The sequence below is a fragment of the Grosmannia clavigera genome, assembly GCF_000143105.1.
Source record: "Grosmannia clavigera kw1407 unplaced genomic scaffold GCSC_173, whole genome shotgun sequence".
Lineage (NCBI taxonomy): Eukaryota > Fungi > Ascomycota > Sordariomycetes > Ophiostomatales > Ophiostomataceae > Leptographium > Leptographium clavigerum.
The window spans coordinates 429,040-451,867 of NW_014040765.1; the positions used below are offsets into that span (position 1 = coordinate 429,040).

The window sequence follows — 22,828 nt, forward strand, 5'->3', positions numbered from 1 at the left end:
GCCTGCATTGTTCATTTGCTTTCGTGCAGCCGGTGCAACCTCGAGGATGGCCGATCTGCTGATTTGTCTGGTGACTGCTCCGGCAGCGGTGTGACTGGGAGAGCTCAGGCCAGAAGAGTAGGAGCCACCAGACCTCCTTTGGTCCTCTGCATACTTCGTACAGCCCGCCACAGCAGCATGTGCAGGCAGCTTCCAAATGACAATATGTGTATTCCGAACGCTTCTTCACCCGATGGAAAGCCTTGAAGCTGACCGCATCGGAACCAGCCAACAATACGTAAAAGAAGTCACAAGCACAGAGACAATCCCAATGGCATATAGCCTTCGAATGAACTGAGTGTCCGGGTGTGATACAGTCCGTACAATCATCTCGTCTTGTTGTTATTCCACTGCCTTCTGTGTGTTTATATTGTTAGGGGGGTTGTGTATGCACCATTCCCGTCTTCTGCCATTGTCGTTACAAGTGAGATTCCAGTGCTACAGCGTTGCATTTTGCAAGAGGATGTGTAAACGAGATGAAGGGAGCAAAAAGTACGCTGAATGAAAGACGTGGTCGAGAGGCATCTCTGACATTCCGTCTCTGGGCTGAGGCTTGCCATAAGCCTCACGCTGTTGCGATGATCGACCAACAGACACGGCTGCAGAAACGAGTTCTTCCAGTCTTGTCTGAGGGAGAATGGGGCGTTTGATTGGCCTAAATAAAGTTTGATATGCAAGGGGTATGCGAATTTCCCGAACGGCCTGGAATGCAGCCCTTGTGAAGGAGACATGGCACAGCGACGAGCATGACGATAGACAGGCATCACACGTGTCATAGCCCTCTCTACGGAGTACTCCTCATTGGATTCTTCCCACAGCAAGCTTGCTGTGCTGTGCTGCATAGTGGATTGGACGAGGAATGAGCCGTCCGAGCAGGTGTTTCAGACGTGACGGACCTGGTTCTGTTTCTATTTGCATCTTCATGCCCGTCATGAGTTCCTGATCTCTTTCCGTACGAGTACGAGCAATCTGGCCAGATGGCAGGCGCGAAGACGCGCCACCGTCAAGAGTCACCAGCCGGTCAGCCAGGCAGCGAGTTAGAGCCACTCGGCATCTGGCGGGACAGATCGTCATCTCGGGGGGCGTAGGCATGCTGGTGATGCTATCTTGTTTAGATTACGGAGCAATACTATGGGCCCATTCTCATTTTCATTTCGGTCATTGCTCTGAAATCTAGATGGATCGGCCGTCCTGCCGTTTCACCGTCGTAGCAAGAAAAACAGACCGATGGAGGTCTATCGAGGCCGAAGGAGGACGAGCAATCTTTGCGATGGAGCCTTTACGGAGTCGTCGCCATGGCCAGCAGCGACTGTGCTGTTACATCCGGCCATCGTATCTTATCGAGACCAGGGATGAGCGAGCAGGACCACAGCCTCGGCAGCCTTGCCTATTCAGACAGCGGCTTCTCGGTTGGATCGACATCGACACCAGACGTTAGACATGGATGCTAGGCTCCCTTGACAGCCTGCATCTTACTGCATATCCACCGGCAAGAGGACATCTAAAACCGCCGTTATTTCCGTCAGGATGTCTGTCCGAAGGAGCAGTGTCCGGTGGCAAGTGAGATATTCTTGGGAGCAGACGCATGCCTCGTGGCTGAGGCCCGGAACACGCTGGCTGTGTTTATGGAGAGCAGCCGGGGGGCGCGATCCCAATCCTGTACTCGTACTCGTACATAGTACGCGCCTCCCGATGGACAAGGCGCTTTCCAAGTAGAAGAAGGCCGTGAGTACGACAAACAATTCGGCTGAAAAGTTCTCGTCTCGGGCCAAGCGTCGATCGAATCTGTCCTCTTTTGCGCGGCTCCATTTTGTTCCCTATCAGAGCCGAATAGCGGCCAAAACGAACAGGCGCGCGCTGGAATGGAGCGAGTGGCAAAGGGTGCGAAACGGTCTCTTTTCCGGGGTGGGGGCCATGACGAAGAACCCTTTTGCATGGTGCAGCGTACATACTATGTAGGATATAATATACGATACGCAGCGGGCTAAGCTGGATCCGTTCAGGGGCTAAGCCCCCCGTAGTGGCCCGTTAGTGTCCCCTGTTGGCCTGGCCCTGGGCTCTGAAGACGAGACGGCGCCTTTCCCTCTTTTCCTGAGCGTGAGAAAGACATCAGATCTTACATACAAAGCTAGACTCGGCGCGACCTCTTTTGGAGAATGGCTTCTGGGGTGGCGGAGATCATAGCAACCGATCACCCAAGCCAGAGGCGATTGTCAGCTGTAGAGTGCATGATGGACATTCCGTCCACGCATCGGTCGGGGAGCGGACTCTTGCACAGACAAGCCGGCGCGTCCGGTCATTCCAGGAGGTTGGTCAAGATGCAGCCAACAGCCGTGCGTGCCAGAGGAGCCGTCTGGCCCAGCCACCAACCTGTGGCGCCCGCTCTCGGTGTGGCGCTCGCGTCTTCTTTCTCGGAGCGCGGATCTTACGACCAGAGGCCCGTCTGGGGCCATGCGGACAGCTCGGCTGCGCCAATGTGGCCAGGACTGCAGGACGGAGTACGACGACGATGGAACACTGCTCCTTTCGAGATCAGAGCATGGCCCATATGAAGCTGGGGGCCGTTGGCGCCGCTGCGCTGCAGTGAGGTGCAGCGAGGTGCAGAGAAGTGCTGCGAGGCGCCTTGAAGAGCTGTGAGGTGGTCCAAGAATAGCAGCGAGGCCTGCCGGGATTGGAGAGAACAGGGCTTGCATGATGGCCTGGGCGTGCCGCACGTCGCAGCGCCCCTCTCATCCTCCCCTGGCCGCCCCATCCGTGCTTGTTTTCTGGCCCGTCTCGAGGAGGACCAAGGCCCTCATGTGGATGACCTCAAACCCGAAGGCATATCGATGCTCCGTGCTCCGTGTTCCGTGCCCGTACATGCCTGCTCGTCACTCGAGTTTCATCACGTCTGACTCGTAAGACTAAGATACATATCAGGCCCGTTATCACGAAAGGCTCGAAAGCGAGCTGTCGCAGGCCGTCCCCGCTTTCGAACTTTCTGGAGGGTCTCAACCGTCTGGACAGCCTCATTCTTTGTCGTTGTCGTCACCAGAGCTCTCGTATCTTGGTTAGGCCTGGTCGAATGCACCAAAACCGGACTCCACCACCAGCACTACGATGCGGCCTCCCCTAAATTTTACGAGGCTGCTCGATGGATGGTGGAGTGGGCCAGGGTGGCACTCGCATCAGGCAATGATTTGCCCCTCTCCCCGTATTATTGACAAGCTCGGACCAGCATCAGCAGTGTGCACGCGGGCTGCTGTTGACCCTCTTCTTTTTCCAGATCTTCCCTGCTGGCCGGTGGTTGTTTAATTTTATTTTCCAACGTACTGTAGCAGCCAATTTCCTGCCTGCAGCGAGGACACATTGCTAAAGATCTGTCTGGCCGAGCTGGCCGGTGCTCGTGCTTTGTAGCGTATGGCCAGACAGAATACGAGCAAGCAACTCGGTACACTCGCACACTCGTATACGGGCACGGCGGATGACGCTGGCTGTTGGCATCAGCAACCGGCCGCCAAAGACAGGTGCAGGTGGCCCTGCAGTTCTACATGACAAGTCGCAGAGCCGAATGTGTGGCGACGCCTCCTCATTTGTTGACAGCATCACCGCCATTTTGTGCATCTTGCCGGGGATACGGAGCATAGAACAGGAAGAACGAGCAAGAACGAGCAAGAACGAGCAAGAAAGAGGGCCGGAGCCAGCCGCCGGCCAGCAGGCCTGCAGGGCAGACCAGCACGGCCAGCCAGGCGTTGTCCGATCGAGACGCCGCGAGGCAGCCTCTGAGGCGAGCATACGTTTCGGCGTCTTTGGAAGAAACAGGGCGATTATGCAGCCAACCTGCCGAGCATTGCCAAGATAAGCAGGGGCGGCCAATCAGCGGTTGCTGGCCGGTGGCGACCAATCAGGGGCCGCAAGTCGGTGGCGAACCGGCTTCTATCGTCTGCACTAGCGAGAGTGACTTGTGCAGTGTGCAGTGTGCACGAATGCCCCAACCGCAAGGTACTGGCCTATCGGTGGCCTTTGGTCAGCATTCCTATGTACCGCTGCAAGTACAATATTCCGACTGAATTTGCATTAATTTTAAATGTCCCCCGCCCACACAGTACCGATCAACCGCTTTGTGCCGATCGCTAGCTCGATTCTGCCTCCGCAACAGAAAGGCATCTCCAGACAATGAAAATCCCTTCTCGTCACCCGCCGGCTGCTGGCCTTGCAGCCTACGACAAGAGCCTAGGAGATGAAAAAAGGGGTGCGATGCACCATGGCCGACACACCGCCTGCTCACGAGGGCCACTAGCACGGCGCCGCCTGGAAGAAACCCGCACAAATCCGTTCCACATCGCCAGCAGAAACGCGTGCATTTATTACATTACGGAGCATGTTATGTTATTAATGTTGCATTATTGCCATTAGGCGTGAGACGTGGTCTACCATGCACGAGAGACCGTCACCGTGAAGCCGACCAGAAACAGACGCACACGCACCCCAAAGAGACACAGGCAAAGCAAGAAAAAAAAGAAAAAAAAGGGGGCCTGGGCCGCCTCCCAACGGGCTTCCAGTGGCCTGTTCCCTCCATGTCGTGGCCAGTCCAACAACAGGAAGCGTCTCGCTCTTGCAGGATGGCCCCAAGCCATGCAGCAGCGCTAGCCAATCCCTCCCTGGCCGTCCGCTGATGGTGAGTGGCTGAGGACGACAAACCCACTCACACCCACCCACCAGCTCATTTTCACGCCCCCCTTCTGGGTGGACAGGTCATTTCTTGTGTGTCAGACAACCCCATGCTCCTTTCTCTCTTCGCCCCATTCGTTTCCATTGCTCATCATCATCGGCACCGTCGTCGTCACCACTCTCCCAAACATCTTGTGGAGCCTTCCCGCATTAACCCTAGCTCTTTGCTCACGCCTCCAGACTCTCTGACTGGGCCATCCCAGACAAAGAGACTGGCAGAGACACCACCCCCCCTCCAGGCAGACACACACACGGCGGAGTAATCACCGTCAAAGCCCGTTCCTCGTCTTCCCATCCTCGCACTCGCCGATACTGCCCCTTCCAATGCTAGCGCCTTGCTGCAGCTGTGGGGCCATCGGCCGCCTTCCCTGTCCGCTTCCATGTCTATCAAGTGCAGGACTGGGCCGGGGGCAAGGCCAGCCGTTTCTCGTGCCCTGTTGTTCTTGTGGCATGCAGGCATCTTCCATACGATATCGCCCTCCACACCCTGGTCCCGTTATTCATCAAGGCGTACCCTGGTCCAGGCCGAGAGCCACCCTCCCTTTCCAAAACCACGCAACAAACACGGCTCTCTACAAGTACTAGCTTGAGGCACTAGTGAGGACGGTATGGAATAGACGCCCGGCCGTGCACACACCTTCTCACGCACGTTCATGTTCATGTGTATTCCGTATCCAATCTAGGATATCTACGAACCTCCTCCCCAGCTTCTCTCGTCCTTGCTTCTTGTTTTTTGCTATCGATCCTGTTCGCCACGTTCCCTTTTCTCTTTCTCCTCACTTCTCTCCCACCACCGGCTGCTTGTCGCCTCCTGTCTTCTGCCTTTCTTCTCTTCTATATCAACCATCTTCTCTCTCCCGTCGTCGCTGGGTCTAGGGCGCCTCTCCTTCTCCCATCCAGTCACGACTAAGCAGTTACAAGGCTCGCCAACCACGCCAATTCTTCTATACGTTTTGCTGTGCGGACTCGTTTATTCGACGTTCGTAATATAATATCTCCCGCTCTTCGCCGAACACTGGATTTTTCCCTCGGACGTCTACTGGATTTACCGGACCGCAAACCATTCTAGACTGTTTGTAGGCTTTTCTTGATGTTTGCTTTTCAATATTGACCACCCCCAGCTACGTTAAGACGTGGCACGGCAAGGCCATTTCATTTTCTTTCGTCTCGAGGAAGCTGAGACGATCAACCAACTCGAGAGGATATCTGGATATCTCCCAATATAATGCAGCATGTTCTGGTACCGAACGGAATCCCGACTCCTCCAGCGTCGCCGCTGTCCTGGGACCAGCAGAAGTATCTCTCGCCGCACCAGCAGCAGCAGCAGCACTTCTTCCAGCCACCACACCCGCACCACATCCAGCAGCGCTATGTCCCGGTAACGCCAGAGGAGCGGATTGGTTTGCGCTTGGAGGAGTCGCTCCAGCTGACCGGCATCATCGGGACCGGAGCCTATGGTGTGGTGTACCAGGCCGTCGACCTGAAGACTAGCACCCGGTATGCCGTAAAGGCCCTGAGCAAGCTCAACCCGGATGGAAGCCCACTGGACGCTCGCCAGCTCGAGTACCAGGACCGGGAAATCAGTCTCCACTATGCCGCTTCGGCTCACCCCAATGTGGTCTCCATGCTTAAGATCATCGACGTCTACCCGGATTGCCTTTATGTTGTGCTGGAGTACTGCCCTGAGGGCGATCTGTTCTACAACATTACGGAATGCGGACACTTTGTGGGCAAAGACGAGCTGGCACGTCGGGTCTTCCTGCAGATTCTGGATGCCGTCGACCACCTGCACCAGCTGGGAATCTACCACCGGGATCTGAAGCCGGAGAACATCCTGGTCGCAAACGGTGGAGAGACGCTAAAGCTGGCGGACTTCGGGTTGGCCACCTCTGCCGAACAGTCGGAAGACTACGGCTGTGGCTCGACCTTTTACATGTCGCCTGGTTCGTGCATCCATCCCTGTTGCCGTCCTCTACGCCAGGTTACTAACTGATAGCAGAATGTCTGGGCCAGTCCAGTGCCGTCCGGCCATACTACTACTGTGCTCCTAACGATGTGTGGAGCTTGGGTGTGATCTTGGTCAACCTGACATGTGGACGCAACCCATGGAAGCAAGCTTCGCACGAGGACTCTACCTACCGGGCCTACACACGTAACTCGGGCTTCCTCAAGACCATCCTTCCCCTGACGGACGAACTGGATGCCATCCTGGCTCGGATCTTTACCCCGAACCCGGACCAGAGGATCACGCTGCCCCAGTTGAGACAGCTCATCCTGGCCTGCCCCCGTCTGACTGCGCAGCCGCAGCAGCAGGTGGCAGCGCCAGCTGTCGTGCAGTCGGTGCTCACGCCGCCCGCTTCGGATGACCACTCGAATGCGGCGGCCGCTGCTGTCGAGGAGACTATGGTGCCAACGGTGGAGACGCCCGCGGATTTTGACAACTTTGCCACCCTGTCCCCTGCTTCCTCTGTCCTGTCATCGGCCTCGTCTGTGCGGACGTGCACGTCTAGCATCTCCTCGGTTATGGACTCTCTCTTGGACGACGACGAAACTGGCGACGTGTTCTTGTGCCAGGACGTCCCGGAGATCATGACCCCACCACCCGTGTCTTCTGTGCACCCCCTCCCCTGTCACCCCGCTCACAACGACATGCTGGCTGTCTACGAGCCCGAGGATGCTTCTATGATCGGTGGCCCTTACCTCCAGCAGCAGCAACAACAACATCAGCAGCAGCAGCAGCAGCTTCACCTACAGCCGACAGCCTACCACGTCCATCAAACTATGCACATGCCACAGGACTACGTTACGTTTCACCATCCGATCGCGGTCCCACATCCGGACCAGCCTCTCACACTTCAACAACCCTTACCGATGCCTCCTGTGCTACTGCACCAACAGCATCCCGTTCTCACCCATCCCTCCCCATCCACGCCGCTCCTGCAACAGCAGCAGCAGCAGCAGCAGATCATGCAGCAACCGATAACATGCGGTTCAGCTTCAAAGTTTCTGCTCTGGGATTGGGTCATTGGCAGGAATGGCCAGTCTGCGCAGCAGTTTCGGTCGTTCCACCCAATGTCTATCCTTCCTATCCCCCATTCCGTCTTCTTACCGGGCTGCCATTAATCGCACCCTTACGTTACATATTCGCGACTCTGTGAAAATAACAAAAGCCTGATTTCAAAAAGCACGATTGGCTTGAAAACGGGAAAAAAAGTTGTCCTGGAGCTTGGATTCGTCCAGCTGTTTTATTTTCTACCATCTCCCACCCCTCTACCATTTTCATTTTGAATGCGGTTTTCTTTCCAAAAGCGAGGAGTTGGACGGTTTCGAAGGTGACGAGCGGAGGAAACCCGCCTTCTGCAATTTTTCTGCCGTTTATTGCTCTGGGTGGATCGGTCGTGTTTTTTTCTGGCGCAGGACATTCGCAATGGCCACTATGGAACTGGAGTTTTCACTTTTTTTCCCCTCATTGGGGCGTCACTTGGCCGAGAAACGATCAAAGTCGGCCGCACTTTTTCCGATTCTAGTTGTTGTTCTGGGAGGCTGCCAATGCCTCTCCAACAGTACAAGGATCACTTTCACACACCTTTACTAGGATGATATGTTCTTTTCTTTACAGTATTTCATTTGTCGTTAACGGTTTGACGATTGGGATGGCATGGATCTGATTTTCTGTTACTACAAGAAGGGATTAGTGATGATTCCGTTAGATTCTTACTGGGCCAATACCTCTTTACTCCTGCGAATACCGCTGAGGAAAAATCACACTTACGTTTCTCTTCCACACATCTGTCGACCGCGGACCTGATTTGATGCTCTGAACTAAAAGTAGATGAGCGCCACACGCCACTCCCACGGCTTGTCTTCCATCCTTTGCCACCGAGATTTCTAGCTATCTTCACGCCAGGGTCTCGGCAGTCCTTCCATTTAGCTAACCCCACAGGCATCTAGCCCGCAGTGGCCGTGGACCAATGCAAGTGCAGCAATGCAGGATGCAGACCCAGCTTATCACATAGACAGCACGCCTTCCGTCATGCTGTGTTCTGCTAATCAACCCACCTGCCAGCCCTGTGCTGTGATTGGAACAGCCAAGTCTCACCCACCCTTCTCCTTTTATCTTGCATAACAGGATGGGGCCAAGTGAGGCCGGCAAGCAAAAACAGGGCGGACGAACGAACCGTTTCTGCCAGGCACTCGTGACCAATGGTTAGGCAACCGACTGTGCCGTCGAGCGTTGCATCCATACCAGGTAAGAAATCCGGTCCTTGAGGGACCTGATATCAAGGGCACTTGTTTGTGGCGGCAGACCGCCGGACCGCAGGGAAAGTCTGCTGTCTCTCTCGGCTGCTCATTGGTGGCTGGCGATGGGCAATAGTCGGTGAGCCGAGGACTCTTATTGGACGGCCACGTGATAGAGTGGGCCGTGAGATGTCCCCAATCGGCACGGAGTACGGAGTACTGTGCATATATACACAGTGGTCGAAACATTATACTGTGCCGGAGAACCACATCAGCCATGCATTCGCACTATGTATATACGATGCACACTCGGGGGCGCAAGACAGAGTGGTTGCTTGGCTGGGCGGTCTAGGCAAGGCTCTGAATCTCCTGTTTCAGCACCAAGCGATACGGGGGCAATACGACTGTGTGCTGGAAGGGGAGACTCGTACATGTGAGCAGAAAAGGCCCCCAAAACGAGTGTCGCCATGTGCGGGCAGGTTCCTGTTGGCAGGTTTGGGGATCGGCAACGAGGCGCGCGTGAGGTGATCGCCGCCACCACTGCGACGCAACGGCCTCTGCTCTCTCTGCCTCGGACTGTCTCTGTCTCTCGGCGGGTGGCACGTCGCACGGATGCACCGCAGCGATACGGAGCATGGCAGCATGCATATGCAGACCCGTATCAGAGCGAGACGATTACGCCTGACAAAAGGACGTCGTCTGGGCGGCTGGTCCATTGGGCAACCTGCACGGACTGCAAGATGACGGGCGACGTGGCTGGCTCAATCACCACTGCATGGCCATGCCTCGTGATGCGGCCTGGCGAATCAAGCACCATCTCTGCCGGGCCTAGCCTCTCTTTGGTGGTGTTGGTGGTGGTCATTCCAAGAGAGGAGATAGCTGTTTGGTGGAGGCTTTTTTTTTTCGTTTCAGTGTGGCTGACAGGTTGTTGGCTGAAGCCCCACAGCCGACGACGTGCATGCATGGCAAAGAGAAAAAGGAAGCAAGAAGTACGAAGTAGAAAGGACGGGAAAGAAGGTGCATGCTCATAGTAGAGGCCCAAAATGGGGAGGGGGGGGGAGAAGAGTGGAGGAGGTGGACATGCAGATCATTCAATGCTCATCGACCTGCTCTTCGTTCTCGGTCGGCCACGAGGCCCTCTTCCTCCCCTCTTTTGGTGGATATTGGCCACTGGCCTGCATGTGGGATCCACTGCTGATGCTCCTTCTTACCTCCCTGTCTTCCTACTATGTACGCCGTAATATGCCTTACCCAGCCCATCCACAAGCCGATGGATGACGCGAGGAGGGCAGCGTTCGGCAGCGAGGCGATCTGCAGGGTGGATGGTATGCCCACGCTGTCAGACCCTGTTCTCTCTTTCCCTCATTGCCTCTTTGCGAGCTCGTAAGCAATGCTGGGCCGAGACAGGAGCTCCGCCCATGGCAAAGGCACTGTTGTCTCTTTTTCCTCTTCCTTTTTTCTTCTTTCTTCTTTTCACTCTTCTGCTCTTTCGCCCTTTCGTCTCTTCTGTCCAGGGCCGGGTGGGCCGTGACGACGCATGGTGATGGAAACGGAAGCATCTCGCTGGCTGCTCCGTTCTCCTCTTTACAAGCACAACGTACATAGCCGCTCCACCCGCGTTGTCGTAAGATATTCCGTACTCCGTACACAGTAGAGGTTTCAAGCACAATTTGAACACTACACGAGGCAACTGCCAAGGCAGGTGCGGTGTGAAAAGGACCTGTCTCGGGCTGGGAGGGGGCACGGGGCACCTGTCTCCGCTCTGATCAAGCCGTTCAGCTGCAGAAGAAAGCACAAGGTGGAGCGCGACCGATGCAAGTCAGAGGTCCTACTACTCCGTACATAGTACGCAAAGAAGCAGAGCGGATCCGTGGAGAGCGCACTGGTCGGGCACCGACGAGGTCCGCCCACTTCAGGTCCCCATGCCGTCTGCGTGCATTTCCGTGAGTTGCCAGAGTGGGCCAGATCGAACGGTTCCGGACTCTGGACGGAACGCCTGCTGCGGTGTTGCTGGTCTGTGTTGCTGGTCTGTGCAGGTCTGCATGTCTGCATGTCTGCATGTCTGCAGGTCTGCATGTCTGCAATGATGCACGTCTGCGCATCCTCGGCCGGACTCTGGGCTGAGGGATAATGCAAGGAGGCATGGCGAGAAATCCCATCTCTCCACGGACAGAATCAGCTGCCGTGTGACGGCTGAGACATTTGCTGTTCAGGGGGCTTACCACCCTGGCTCAAGGAGTAGAGGAAAGGGCGCAGGAGAGAATGCACGAGGCTGCCCTCCAGACGTCCCTTTGGCGTTCTGTCTCACTGTCCGATGGACTGCGCAGAACTGCTGTCTGCTTAACTACAGCTGCCTGTCAGAAAATCACTGCAATCCGCAAGATGCCTAGCCGTGAATATTAAAGGTTTCTCGTCTATACGTGTTAATGTATGTAGAGACTGATACACAGTGTAAGTTAGTACGGAAGGTGCCTATACGACTTCGTAACTCTGTTTGCCCGTGAAGCTCGTCCGAGCAGCAGCCGGAACCTGTAGTCGGATGCAGTCATTATATAGGCCGGGCCGACTGCCTTTTGATGTCCGAGACTGCACACAAGCGACTTGGTTGATAGATGTTATGATTGCTGTCTAGCCAGAGGCCGAACGAGAGTGTTTGCCTCGGATCCGATGTGCTGCCGTCACGATGCTGCCCGAGTGGCCGGGGTCTTTGGCTTGGCCTTGCGGATGATGACGGCCTTCCCGTCGCGCTCCCAGCCAACGCCATACTTGCGCTGGAGATCAGCCCACTCCATGCCGGTGACGGACTCGAGATAGGCGACGTCGTCGAGGCGGAGATAGGCGCGGCCGAAGCACTTGAGCGTGTGGACGCGCAGGCCGTGCTCGGCGCACTCGAGCAGCTTGGCCTGGTGGCCGTCGACGCTCTGAAGCAGCCGGCGGAAGGCGAGCCAGTCGTCGCGGGCGAGCGCCGCCAGCACGCCGTCCACGGTCCGGTTGCGGAACCGGTGCTGGCTGCGCAGTCGATAGGCTTCGGCCAGGTCGCCGCGACGGCAGGCGGCATCGAGCACGAGGTAGGCCGTGACCTCGTGGGCCTCGACGCGCGTCAGCGGGTGCTGCCGTGCCATCACGCGCAGCAGATACAGGATGGCCGGGTGGTAGGCCTCGGGCTGCCGTGCCAGGATCGCCTGCCGGATGCAGAAGAGGTACACGTGCACAGAAAAGTCATCGGCCCGCTTCGTCGCCACGATCGCCTCGCGCAGCTTCCGCAGCGCCAGCAGCACGTCCGACAGGTCCTTGGCCGCGCTGACCGTCTTGGGCCCGGCTGTCGTCGACGTCGCCGCGCTCTCGCTGGCGCTGGCGCTGGCTCGCTCAAACGACGCAAACCACGCCAGCAGCTCTTCTCGCCCGTCTGCCTCGGTGCAGAAGGCAAGGTACCGCTCGATGATCTTCGTGTAATAGAGCTCCTGCGTCTTAAAGTCGTGCAGCCTGTCCCACGGTCAGACTGGGTGTCCGATCGCGCAACGCACCGCACGCACACTCACCTCGTCTCGCCCTTGGACGGCAGTCCGTATGCGTCCAGTGGGTTTTGCTGCACCGGTCGCAGTCGGCTCCACTTGACTCGGCCGTTGTGAGGCATCATGCGCTACAGACCATTCTGGACGCGAAAAAACGACGCGTGCCGTTGACAGTTCCGACGCTTCCTGCTGTTGACAGAAGATGGCCGCTCGCTCGCGTAAATGCTTCGGAAGATACTTGGGCTGTGATAAGACACCGCACGGCTATGGCGTGTTGATGATCACCCGCAGTTGGTCGCTTCCAAGCCAAGTCCACAGAGACGATAAGTTTTGTTGTCGGACCAAATCCTTTCAAGAAAAGATGACGATCAGTCGGTTGGATGTATAGATTCCTCCTTCTGCATTCATTGCGACACTTTCGACCGAGACAATCTCTCACGATACAGTCACGTGATGTCTTGCTGACTCATCTTGCCCCACTGCCGTTGCATCCACCTCGGACTTCTCAAGGTGCACAACCTGCCAGTAAAGTGAATGATGTTGACCTCGCCAGATTGTGATCATCGGGTCGCACGCCGGTAAAAGGCCAGAATTGTCTCACTCGCACTGCTCAGCTGTCCTCGGCCTCAAATGAAGAATGTCAACGCCGTCTTAGACCCCTCTTCGTTAAGCCGAGTACTCATGCGTCTCTGGTGACAGAAGCAATGGAATCATGGAGAAAAACTTCAAGTTGAAACTACTTCTCACTCATGTTTGAGCCTCAGCCAAAAATAGTCACAGTGGCTGATGCTGATAAGAACAAAGGTCTTGATGGGTCACATATATTACAGACTCCATCATCGCTTACAGACCCTCTTGCAAATGAGAGACCGATACGACGCTGACCCGAGTTTTATTGCCTCTTAGAGATCGCCGTCGTTGTCCAACATCTTCGAACGGGAGTTGGCTTCGCACTGAGACAATGTGTACGTGAGACTTAGAGCGCAAGGCCTCACCTGGGGGTCAAGCTTTCTCAAAGTCGCTGCAGACTTTTACTCTTAGGAAACTATAGGTCGTTGACGACTCGCATGAGAAACATGCACTCAGAAAATACAACTTACAGCCTACCAAGAAACACGCCCAAGTTCTTCAGATACACTAGATCATATCTCCGATTTCGAATACGCATACCAAGACATCTAAGCCAGCCACAGCGAAAAACAACAGGAACACTTCCGATGCAGCATACTTCGGTGCCTGCTGTCATTGCTCAGAGCGCTTTCAGCTTGGAGCCTACTCTCTGCGTTTGCAATGATTGCTCGTATTGCGGTTGTTGTAGACTCAACAAATTCCAACGACTCTGCGCATGCCTGCTGCAACTGGCATGGTATCCATGAAGAGGGTCCAAGTACATCTTCTAATAAAAGCTTCATGTAATATCGTGCACTGCGAACTAGTGCGCGATGCACTGCGGCAGTGAAAACTCTGCACCGTGTTATGAGAGGTTCTGTACGCTAGAAGCGGCTCTCCAGGCTGCGTGCTGACGAGACCGTCTCGATCGTTGGTAATGGTGGCAACGTATCACAAAAAGCCAAGCACAAGGAGCTCAACAGGGCGAAAATATGTTTTCGTATCCTTTAATAGCATCGTCTTGGTCAGATCGGAGCGGCGGCCAAAGCGGCGGGCTAGCCTTCTGTTAATTTTATGGAGTAGGTAAGAAAAGAATAGTAGGTAACTCACATTGATCATTTTTTTCCCCCGACGGCTGGTGATTGCGTTGGCGATCATCTGTCCGAGCAGTGTATCGCTAAGACTTGCCCTGCCTTTAATGACCTTCGCCTCTCGCCCTTTCTCTTTACAACAAGGCAACCTGATAGCCATATCCTGGGTTATATTTTTTTTTTTTTTTGCATATAGCTCGCCGTCTCCGGTGGCGCGAATTCTATCGACTTTCGCGAGCGGCACGATGCGTTAATTGCGTAGGTTGATAAAATCGACGACGACTTTGGCCACTTCAACCAGCCGGGTGCTAGCTCGGTAAAGCATCATCGATGGTGCATTTACCAAAACGTGACTGATACACGCTGTAGTGGGCTGGACAGTGGCATTTCCGCTACCACCGAGTCCTGTTGAGTCTTTTATCGATAGACAGATTTCGTATAGTTTGCTTCTGTAAAGAAAGCAAGTTCAATATCGTAGGCTCAGTATCGTAGGGCATTTATATACTTGGGCAGCCAAGCATACCTTGTCACGTACACAGCCATTGATCTACTTGAGGAGACATGAGTCATGATAGGCACACCGGTACTGGTCCCGCCATCCGCTCGTCAGGTCCAGAGTATCTCCCCGTCACGAGCTCAAACTCGTTGACAGCATTTGGAGAGCAACGATCTCGTGTTGGGTGTTTTCGTGGCCTTGATGATTGCCAGCTGCCTCTTTACCTTGCAGAATGGTCAAACACGATCCTGATACTACGAGGGGCTACTGCTCGAGTCTATACTCAAATGGACTGCTGAGCTTGGTGTCAAGCACGGCGTGAAATACAACAACACAGCCTGGCATACTGTTGTCATCCACGTGACGAAGTCGACTGAATAAGAACAGAAGATTACGGAAGGCTATACAAAGCTAGTTACGCTGTCATGTCCTCCTCAGTACGGAGTAGCTCCAACAGTTTTCTGGGTTTCCCCGTACGCTTCTCGGCTAAGGAGCCAGGACGCTATTTTGGAATAAAACAGTTCGAACGGGTTGCTTACGTCATCTTGCTCGAAACGCATGCTGGTAGGCCCAGGCTTCCAGGCAGTCAACGCCCGGCTTTTGTTTATCCGTTTAATGCACAAGGGGAGTGCAGTCAAGGATCTTTGCTCTCATGTATTTCATCATGTACAACTGACGCTGCTATTTGCTACCTTTTCAGCCATTAGTCCACGCCTAGATCCACGATGCGAACGAGACCGCAAGCCATGCCGACGGCGGCCCACCAGCCGTACTCGATGTTGGGGTTCCAGGCGACGGCCGAGATGCGGGTCAGGGGGTCGTGGATGACGGCCTGGCCGGACTCCTGCTCGGCGTCGCTGCCAGCGTCGTTGGAAGGCGGGCCGCCGTCGCTGTCGTTGTTGCTGCTGGCGTAGTCCTTGGGGGCGTTGCTGCTGCTGCTGGCAATCGGCTGTGCGGCCGGCTGCTCGTTGCGTTCGGGCTCGAAGCCGTGGAGGATGCGGACGGCACCGCGGACGGACGGATGGCGGTACTCGCTGGCGGGCGGGCGAAACTCGACGTCGACGATCTTGAGGCGGTACGACAGGTCGGCGCGGTTGCGAAAGACCTTTTGCATGACGTTGCAGGCCCAGAGACTGCCGTCGGCGCGGCCGACGAGGGCAAAAGGATGAGAGGTGCCGACGGCGAGGCAGATGGGCGGTGCGAGGCCACGGCCGGGAAAAAAGGTGCGCGAGCCGGGATAGAAGCGGACGTGCAGAAAGTCGAGCCGGCCGTTGCGCGGATTGTTGGACGGCGCGGCGGCAGCGAAGCCGAGCATGTGGTCGCACCACTGCAACAAGCCCGGCTGGAAGGTCACCATGGGCGACGGGTGGAAGGTGTGCTCGCTGCTGGGTCGGGTCAGGTCGACGAGGCGGGCGAGCCCACCAACAGGGTGAGAGGCCACCATGTAGGGATACGACGGGTAGCCGGAGCAGACGTCGAGAACGTGGGTCGCGTGCACTGGGAGACGCTGCAGCAGCAGGCGCGGACGCACCGACCAGAGTGAGAGCGAGCCGTCGGTGTGGCCGAGGACGAGCCGGTTGAGGCCCAGCCAGGTGAGACAGGTGGCTGCCACATTGTATTCGTCGGGGAGGCCAAGGGTGGCAATCGGATGGGAGATCCAGTCTGGCGGTTAGGATGAATAAGAGAAAAGAAAGGATAGAAGGAGAGAGGAAACAAAAGAGGACAGACAAGAAGGAAGATGAAGGCGGACAAAGACAGGAACAAACAGAACTCACCATACGCCGCCTCACTTCCGCCTTCACCTCCTCCACTCCCTCGCTTCACCTCCACCACCCGCACCATCCCGTCGCCCGTCAGCACTGCCAGCAGCCCGCACGTGGCCGACGTCCCCAGCGCCACCGGACACCACTGCATCCGCTTTGGCCGGCCCCACTCAAATAGGAGCACCCGCTCCAGGACCGGGTCACGTGGCCGCCGTCTGCTCATCTTGGCCGACGCTGCGTCGAGCGCCACCCGCCAGAGCTGGATGCTGCCCTGTTTTTGTTGGTTGCCGCTGTCGGGGACAGTTGCAGATAGCCCGCTGCCAGCCGGCTCCTGGTCGCCGTGCGGAACAGCAGCCACGGCCAGCAGCTGGTCGACGCGGCCGGTGAGCGGTGCCCAGGCCGTGGCCACGACGATGCCACCCGCATCGAGCATCCAGCCGGCCGTTTTCCCGTCTGTTTCACCTCCATCACCTCCTTCTCCTCCCCCATCGGGGTAACCGCTCTCCTGCAGCGCCACGCAGCTGCCCGGCCGAAACTGGACGACTTGCTGTCGCGATGTCGGCCCCAGAAATGCGATCAGCTCGCCGGCCGCCGCCAATGAGAGATACTGCTGCGCCGTCTCGGCACTCAGGGCTATCGTCTGCTGCTGCTGCTGCTGCTGCTGCTGCTGATTGTCCGGCTCGGCGTACCAGCTATGGAACGCCGCCGCCTGGTCGGCCTCGAAGCTGTCCGACACCCACGGACTCGGTTGCATCCCCCCAAGCGAATTCCTAGGCTGGCCATCGCCATCGTCGTCGTCGCCGTCGTCGTCGTCGCCCGTCTCGCCCTCTCCGCTATCCTGATACGACGTCTTCCTCGGCAGCACCGGATAGCCGATCCAGTGGTGGCGCAGGCTGTCGACGATGCCAATCGCCTCGGGGTCGGGTCCGTACAGGATCTCGATCAGCGATCGGTACCGGTCCCATTTCTTCAGCGGTCCCGCGTATAGTCGCGTCCGTCGGCTATCCTGCGGATAGGCAGCGATCTTGTAGACGTCCGGTGGTGCTGGTGCTTGTGCTGCTGCTGCTGCTGGCTCTGATCGCGTTGGCCCAGACTCGGACGCACCCTCAGCGCCCTCTGCACCTCGGCCTCGTCGGTCGCGCTGGCGCACACGTCCTCCTCTGCCTGCAGGCGATGGCCCTGCGACCGCGTCCGAATGGCTGCCGTCGCTGCTCTCGACCGAGCCGTGGCTCGCGTCGTCGTAGCTGTCGTCTGAGCTTCCCCCAGCTACTTCGTCTGCTCCGAGTCCTGCAACAGCCTCAGCGCCTCGTTTCGCCAGCTGCCTCGATTTCAATGCCGCCGCACGGCTGCGCTGCGGTCGCGGCATGGTTTTTCGGGCCAGTTTGTTGAGCTGTCGCGAGCTAGCGGTCGGAATTTTTGGAGAGCAAACGAAAGCGAGCCTTGCCCCTCCACAAAGTCGCCGCGGCCATTCCAACGTTTCAACATTAGTCCACCATCCTTGAAACACTCATAACTGGATCAATACGATTGACGAGACCATCTGAATTATACTTTGGGGATGCAGAGTGTGCAGACGTGTACAAGAACGAGATGAGGGAATGTTGGGGCTGGAAGCCGGTGATTAACTTAGTGGTGTGCTGCCATGAGTAAAAAAAAAAAAAAACAGGTCCGCATCTGAGAAGAGAGTAAAACTGAAGACGTTGAGAAGTCTAAGCTCAGACTCACATTGCAGGCTTTTCAATTGCAAAGATCAGTACTCGTTGCACATGTGACTTGCAGACGTTTTCTGCATGATGCTCTTGACTTCGAGATGAGCAAGCAAGCCTGCCCATATGGTTGTATCATGTGACCATGCATACGAGACTTAAGGAAGAATGCATTTGTCTTTTCGAGCCTATCATAACGAGTCCGGTGTTTCTACTGTCCTAATTATTGTGGATGCACTTGTTAAGCTGTAGATAAACTGTCTGCTATCAATGGATGCACATCGCTTTCCTTGTAGCTACAACTCAACTTGTCTCCTTGCTGTAGGCTATTATCAAACTACTATAATCTGACGATCTCCTTCAGACGATGCTTACTAATGCAACTATAAAGGGTAGTGCTTCTGCTCTGGGTATTTTCACCTGCTTTTTTCTTCGTTCTCGGCAGCTGAGTTCCAGTCTGAAGCAGATTCTGCATCTTGGGGGATAAAGCAGTGACACGCCGCCTGAGCTCCTTCTCACAAGGTGCTTGATCGGCCCGATGTACAGATGGGCAAGCGGTGCTTCTATTCGGCCTAAACCAATACCCGCTGTATAAAAGCAGGTGTGCAAAAATGCCAGTGTCTCTTTCCTGCCTGTTCCAATGCTATTTTTCTACAGCTGAAAAAACTGCTCCTCTGTCTGGTCTTCCCAACCTTTAGCCTTTCGCAACGAACAAGGCGATAGGAAAACAACCAAAGAGACGGAAGCACAAGAACATCTGCCCAGAATGCGTTATCGGGGCACCGCCTACAAGAACCTGCCGCGCAGGCTGAAGCGCCTGAGCACGCACATTCGCATCATGACCCTCAAGGACCACGGCGACGATCGGTGCTCCATCCTGGGCAGTTCCCAGATCGTGCCCCGGATCCTGGCATCGTCCGACAGCGCTGAGCTGGTGGTGACAGCCCGCTGCAACTACTGTGCCAGCCCGCAGCCCGCCACCGTCTGTGATGGTTGCCACGAGGCCCAATACTGCTCAGCCGGCTGCCGCGACAAGGACACGCGCTTCCACCAGCACCTGTGCGCCAAGGCGGCCGGCCGTTTCGGTCTGGGCCGGCGACCGTCGGCCATGCACCGCCGGGCCATTGTGCTTCGTCCTGAGAACGCACAGGCCGAGTTTGTGTGGCTGCGCACGACCGGCTGCGGCCAGCTCTGCACATCTCAGCTGGCCGGCATCCTCGGCAGCAGCCTCAAGAACCTCCGTCTCTTTGTGGCAGACCGTCCCGACATCGAGACCGCCGGCCGCCTGAACACGGACGGCGTCGGGCTCAAGACGCTGCCCGGCCACATGACCGTCGCCATCCGCAACTGCCAGGACCGGTTCCAGGGCAAGCCCAACATCCCGCTCTGCACCCTGGCCGGTCCCGGCCGTCTGTACACGCATCGCGGCATCCTCCTCCTGGTCTCGCTCTCGACCCGGGCCATCCGCCTGAACGAGGACCTCTTCGCCCGAGCCGCCGAGAAACCGGAGGCGGAACCGGAGGCGCCGGCTCGCCTCTTCGACCGGAAGGAAGCGTCCAAGAAGGTGCTCGGCCTCGTGCAGGATATCTCCATGTACGACTGGACTGTCGTCGTTCTCTGCGTGCTCAACGACGACATGCAGGTCAGCGTCGAGGACGCGCGCGTGGCCATGGCCAAGTCGCCGCTCATACCGGCCCTCAAGGTCAACTGCTCCGGCCACCAGATGATGTGGGACATTCCGGCCGTCGAGAGAGTGCTGATCGCCACAGACCGCCGCTCCGAGTCGCTGCTCCACCACGTCTCACCCTATACCGTCGCGCTCGGTCTGCCCTGGGTCGTCCGGATCGCCTGGCCGGACGCGCGCATGGACGACGACGATATTCTCGATCCCAATGGCGACCGCTTCGTCGGCGTTCTCGGGAGCCACTTCTGCATGCCACGGGACAATGCGCCCGCGGAGGTGGCTGCCATCCAGTGGGACGTCACGGCCGATACACCTCCCAATGCCGCCCATCCGGCGTACAACGAGCTGGGCACCTTTCTCTTTTCCATCGGCGCCGTCGACTGGGAACAGGTACAGAGCGTCCTCGATACCAAGACCAACGCCTTCCAGTCGACCGTTGTACGCCACGTGCGGCCACCCGACTTCGGCTCGGACATGCTGACCACCATCCACCACCCGTCCTGCTGCGGGTCGTTTTACGTCTTTCACGAGAGTCCTGGCGTGGCCATCGACAAGCACCATCTGATGGCTGTCAACAAGTTCCTCCAGACCATCTTCACCCACAAGGAGCAGGCAGTGGTTCAGCAGACACGCCAGCGGCCTGCAGGAAACCGCCGGGGATACAAGACCATTCCACAGATCTGCAGTCGCATCAATCGGCAGGCCATGGAAAAGTTCTGGGCTTCGTATGCCGAAAAAGAATTCACTCTTCTACCAAGGGCCCAGTTTGTGCCGCACAGCCTATACGAGACTGGAGCTCCAACGCCGCGATATCACGTGACTGCAACCGAGCTGGCCGACGTTCAGGTCCTGATGAAGGGAAATGGCTTTTCGATAGACTGAGTCCCGACAGGATGCAAGTGTCTCCTCGATCTGATTGCCATTTTTGGGTCTGCAAGGGTAGCCAGCAGTTTCTATTCGTATTCAAAATAAAAACGCTAAACTATACTAGACATTATGATGACATTCACCGTTTCTAAGTGGCAAGCAGTTTCTCCCAAAATCTGTGCTCTGTACATGCGCAACGCAAACGCCAGAAGAAAGCAGCGTAGATTGCGGTCACGTACATAGAAGCACGAATATTCCACAGACCGTCCCAGCACACGGTTCAGCGGCAAGGCCGACCTAATAGCCGTTGACCCCGCAACTAATGCTGCCCTGTCTCTCCAGACTCCACACCAGCTTACAGCAGGGCTAGAGCGGCGGCGAGACCGCCGATGACGCCGCCCAGGGCGGCCGACTGCTGCGGTGCCCAGTTGGCCGAGCTGGCCGCGGTGGTGGCAACCGAAGCGGTCGAGGCAGTGGCCGACTTGGTGGAGCTGGCCGACTTGGCCGTCGAGCTGGTCGAGGTCTTGGCACCGGTGGTGGCTGCGCTGGTGGACGCGACGGTGGCGGCGGTGGTCGCAGCGGTGCTGGAGGAGACGGTGGCGGTAGCAGTAGCAGCCGAAGCAGCGGTGCCGGAGCTGGAAAGGGAGGACGTGCAGCTGACGGCCGAAGGGACGGTGACGCCCTGGGCGGCGCAGATTTGCGAGGCGTAGGCGACGGCCGAGGACTGATCGGCCGTGTCGCAGCCACCGGGCTCAGCCAGACAGCAGGCGATGCCGCTGATAAAATCCGAGTCTTCGCAGATGCACTTGGGATCGGTGCCGCAGTTGCCGATGCCGCCGGCGAGGTACTTGCTGGCGCAGCTTTGCTAAAAAGAGGGTCGACAGAGTCAGCGTTGGAAGGACGACGGAGCGCGGCGAGACATTGGGCTTACAGCGCAAGTCGGCAGCGAGCCGAGCTGGGCGACAGCAAGGCCGGCAAAGAAGAGGGCGGCAAGATACTTCATCGTGAGGACGTGGGCGTGGATGGAAGAATGGGAGAGAACGAACGAGAGAGAGAGATGAGAGGTGTGAGGTGTAAGACGCGAGCAGAGGATCAAAGGGAAGGGCGTATTATTATTACATTATTATTACTCCATCTGTAGCAGAAAGGAGATAGTGGTCTGGCTAGGGAAGACGACAGAAACGAGACAAACATAAGAAGCTTAGTTTAGACTTTGGGTGTGGAGTGGACCCTTGCTAGCAAAGTACGAGCAATAAAAGTAGGGCTAAGAACGGAGTACTCTGTACGAAGGAGTGACGAGGAGATTTGCACTAGGAGCTCTCTGCTCGTATCTTACTTGACGCCCGTCGCATTGCGGAAGGAGTCGCAGTCCTACTCATCCCACGAGGCCAATGCATTGCTCCTTCCCAACTGGGCAGAGAACGTTGGAACCGACGCGTCTGCTTGCTTGGCTGTTCCTGATTTTCTGGCGGTCGAGCAGACGTTCCCACCAACCGGTGGGCCCACCGCCGTTGTTAGCCCATTCTTGCGTGGCTTGGGCCTCCCTGTCATCGCTAATTAGATCGGCTTCTGCACCTGTACTCGTACCCACGGGAGCATAGCCTGCAGGCTTGTAAACAAGCCGAAATCCTTCGATCCTGCCGTGACAGCCAGCGACCATACGTCGTACTCAGCCAGTACTCCGTACCCGCAGGATCGGGTTTGTAGACTTCGTGGATCTTGGCATGTAGATTTATTCGGTTGAGCACGGACACAAATCCAGTCACACGGTCCCAACCGTACTCGTACCTTGCAGTGGGTCTCGAAATGAAGAGGTGCATACAATTGTGTAAGAATCTTACATGGTAGAGCAAGATGCAACCACAAACGACAAGTTTCACGTAGTGATTGACTGACCATGACGACCTCGTACCCGCAGCATGATAATGCCTGAGGAAAAAGGACAAAAAGGACGGCAACTGTTGCACTCGCCTCTCCCTGACAGCACTAGTAAACAACCATATGTGACCGCTAAACCGCTTACAGTAACAAGTTTCGAGCAATATGGCTGCTGCCTCCACCACTGACCAGATCCTTCCTTCCTCCCAGACGCGTGTTACGACGTGCTCCGTA

The 22,828-nt window shown here is 56.5% G+C and overlaps 6 protein-coding genes across 6 annotated transcripts; 2 read left to right on the forward strand and 4 right to left on the reverse strand.

Annotated features, from left to right (window-relative positions):
• Window positions 1–5,974: 5,974 nt before the first annotated feature.
• CMQ_7296 (protein serine threonine kinase) lies at window positions 5,975–7,872 on the forward strand (the record flags this gene model as incomplete). Its single annotated transcript, XM_014314301.1, has 2 exons — window positions 5,975–6,692; window positions 6,749–7,872. The coding sequence occupies 2 exons, from the start codon at window positions 5,975–5,977 to the stop codon at window positions 7,870–7,872; spliced, it is 1,842 nt and encodes a 613-aa protein (XP_014169776.1).
• A 1,777-nt stretch (window positions 7,873–9,649) lies between these two features.
• Window positions 9,650–9,850, reverse strand: CMQ_7590 (uncharacterized protein; the record flags this gene model as incomplete). Its single annotated transcript, XM_014314595.1, has 1 exon — window positions 9,650–9,850. The coding sequence occupies one exon, from the start codon at window positions 9,848–9,850 to the stop codon at window positions 9,650–9,652; it is 201 nt and encodes a 66-aa protein (XP_014170070.1).
• Window positions 9,851–11,666: 1,816 nt separating this feature from the next.
• CMQ_7513 (uncharacterized protein) lies at window positions 11,667–12,625 on the reverse strand (the record flags this gene model as incomplete). Its single annotated transcript, XM_014314518.1, has 2 exons — window positions 11,667–12,471; window positions 12,528–12,625. 2 exons carry the CDS (start codon window positions 12,623–12,625, stop codon window positions 11,667–11,669), a joined length of 903 nt encoding a protein of 300 aa, XP_014169993.1.
• A 2,774-nt stretch (window positions 12,626–15,399) lies between these two features.
• CMQ_7526 (transcription factor tfiiic complex subunit) lies at window positions 15,400–17,825 on the reverse strand (the record flags this gene model as incomplete). Its single annotated transcript, XM_014314531.1, has 2 exons — window positions 15,400–16,358; window positions 16,472–17,825. The coding sequence occupies 2 exons, from the start codon at window positions 17,823–17,825 to the stop codon at window positions 15,400–15,402; spliced, it is 2,313 nt and encodes a 770-aa protein (XP_014170006.1).
• A 1,106-nt stretch (window positions 17,826–18,931) lies between these two features.
• On the forward strand, window positions 18,932–20,731 carry CMQ_7239 (uncharacterized protein; the record flags this gene model as incomplete). The annotated part of the gene is made up of 1 exon (XM_014314244.1): window positions 18,932–20,731. One exon carries the CDS (start codon window positions 18,932–18,934, stop codon window positions 20,729–20,731), a length of 1,800 nt encoding a protein of 599 aa, XP_014169719.1.
• A 340-nt stretch (window positions 20,732–21,071) lies between these two features.
• CMQ_7252 (uncharacterized protein) lies at window positions 21,072–21,719 on the reverse strand (the record flags this gene model as incomplete). Its single annotated transcript, XM_014314257.1, has 2 exons — window positions 21,072–21,581; window positions 21,648–21,719. 2 exons carry the CDS (start codon window positions 21,717–21,719, stop codon window positions 21,072–21,074), a joined length of 582 nt encoding a protein of 193 aa, XP_014169732.1.
• Between the last annotated feature and the right edge of the window lie 1,109 nt (window positions 21,720–22,828).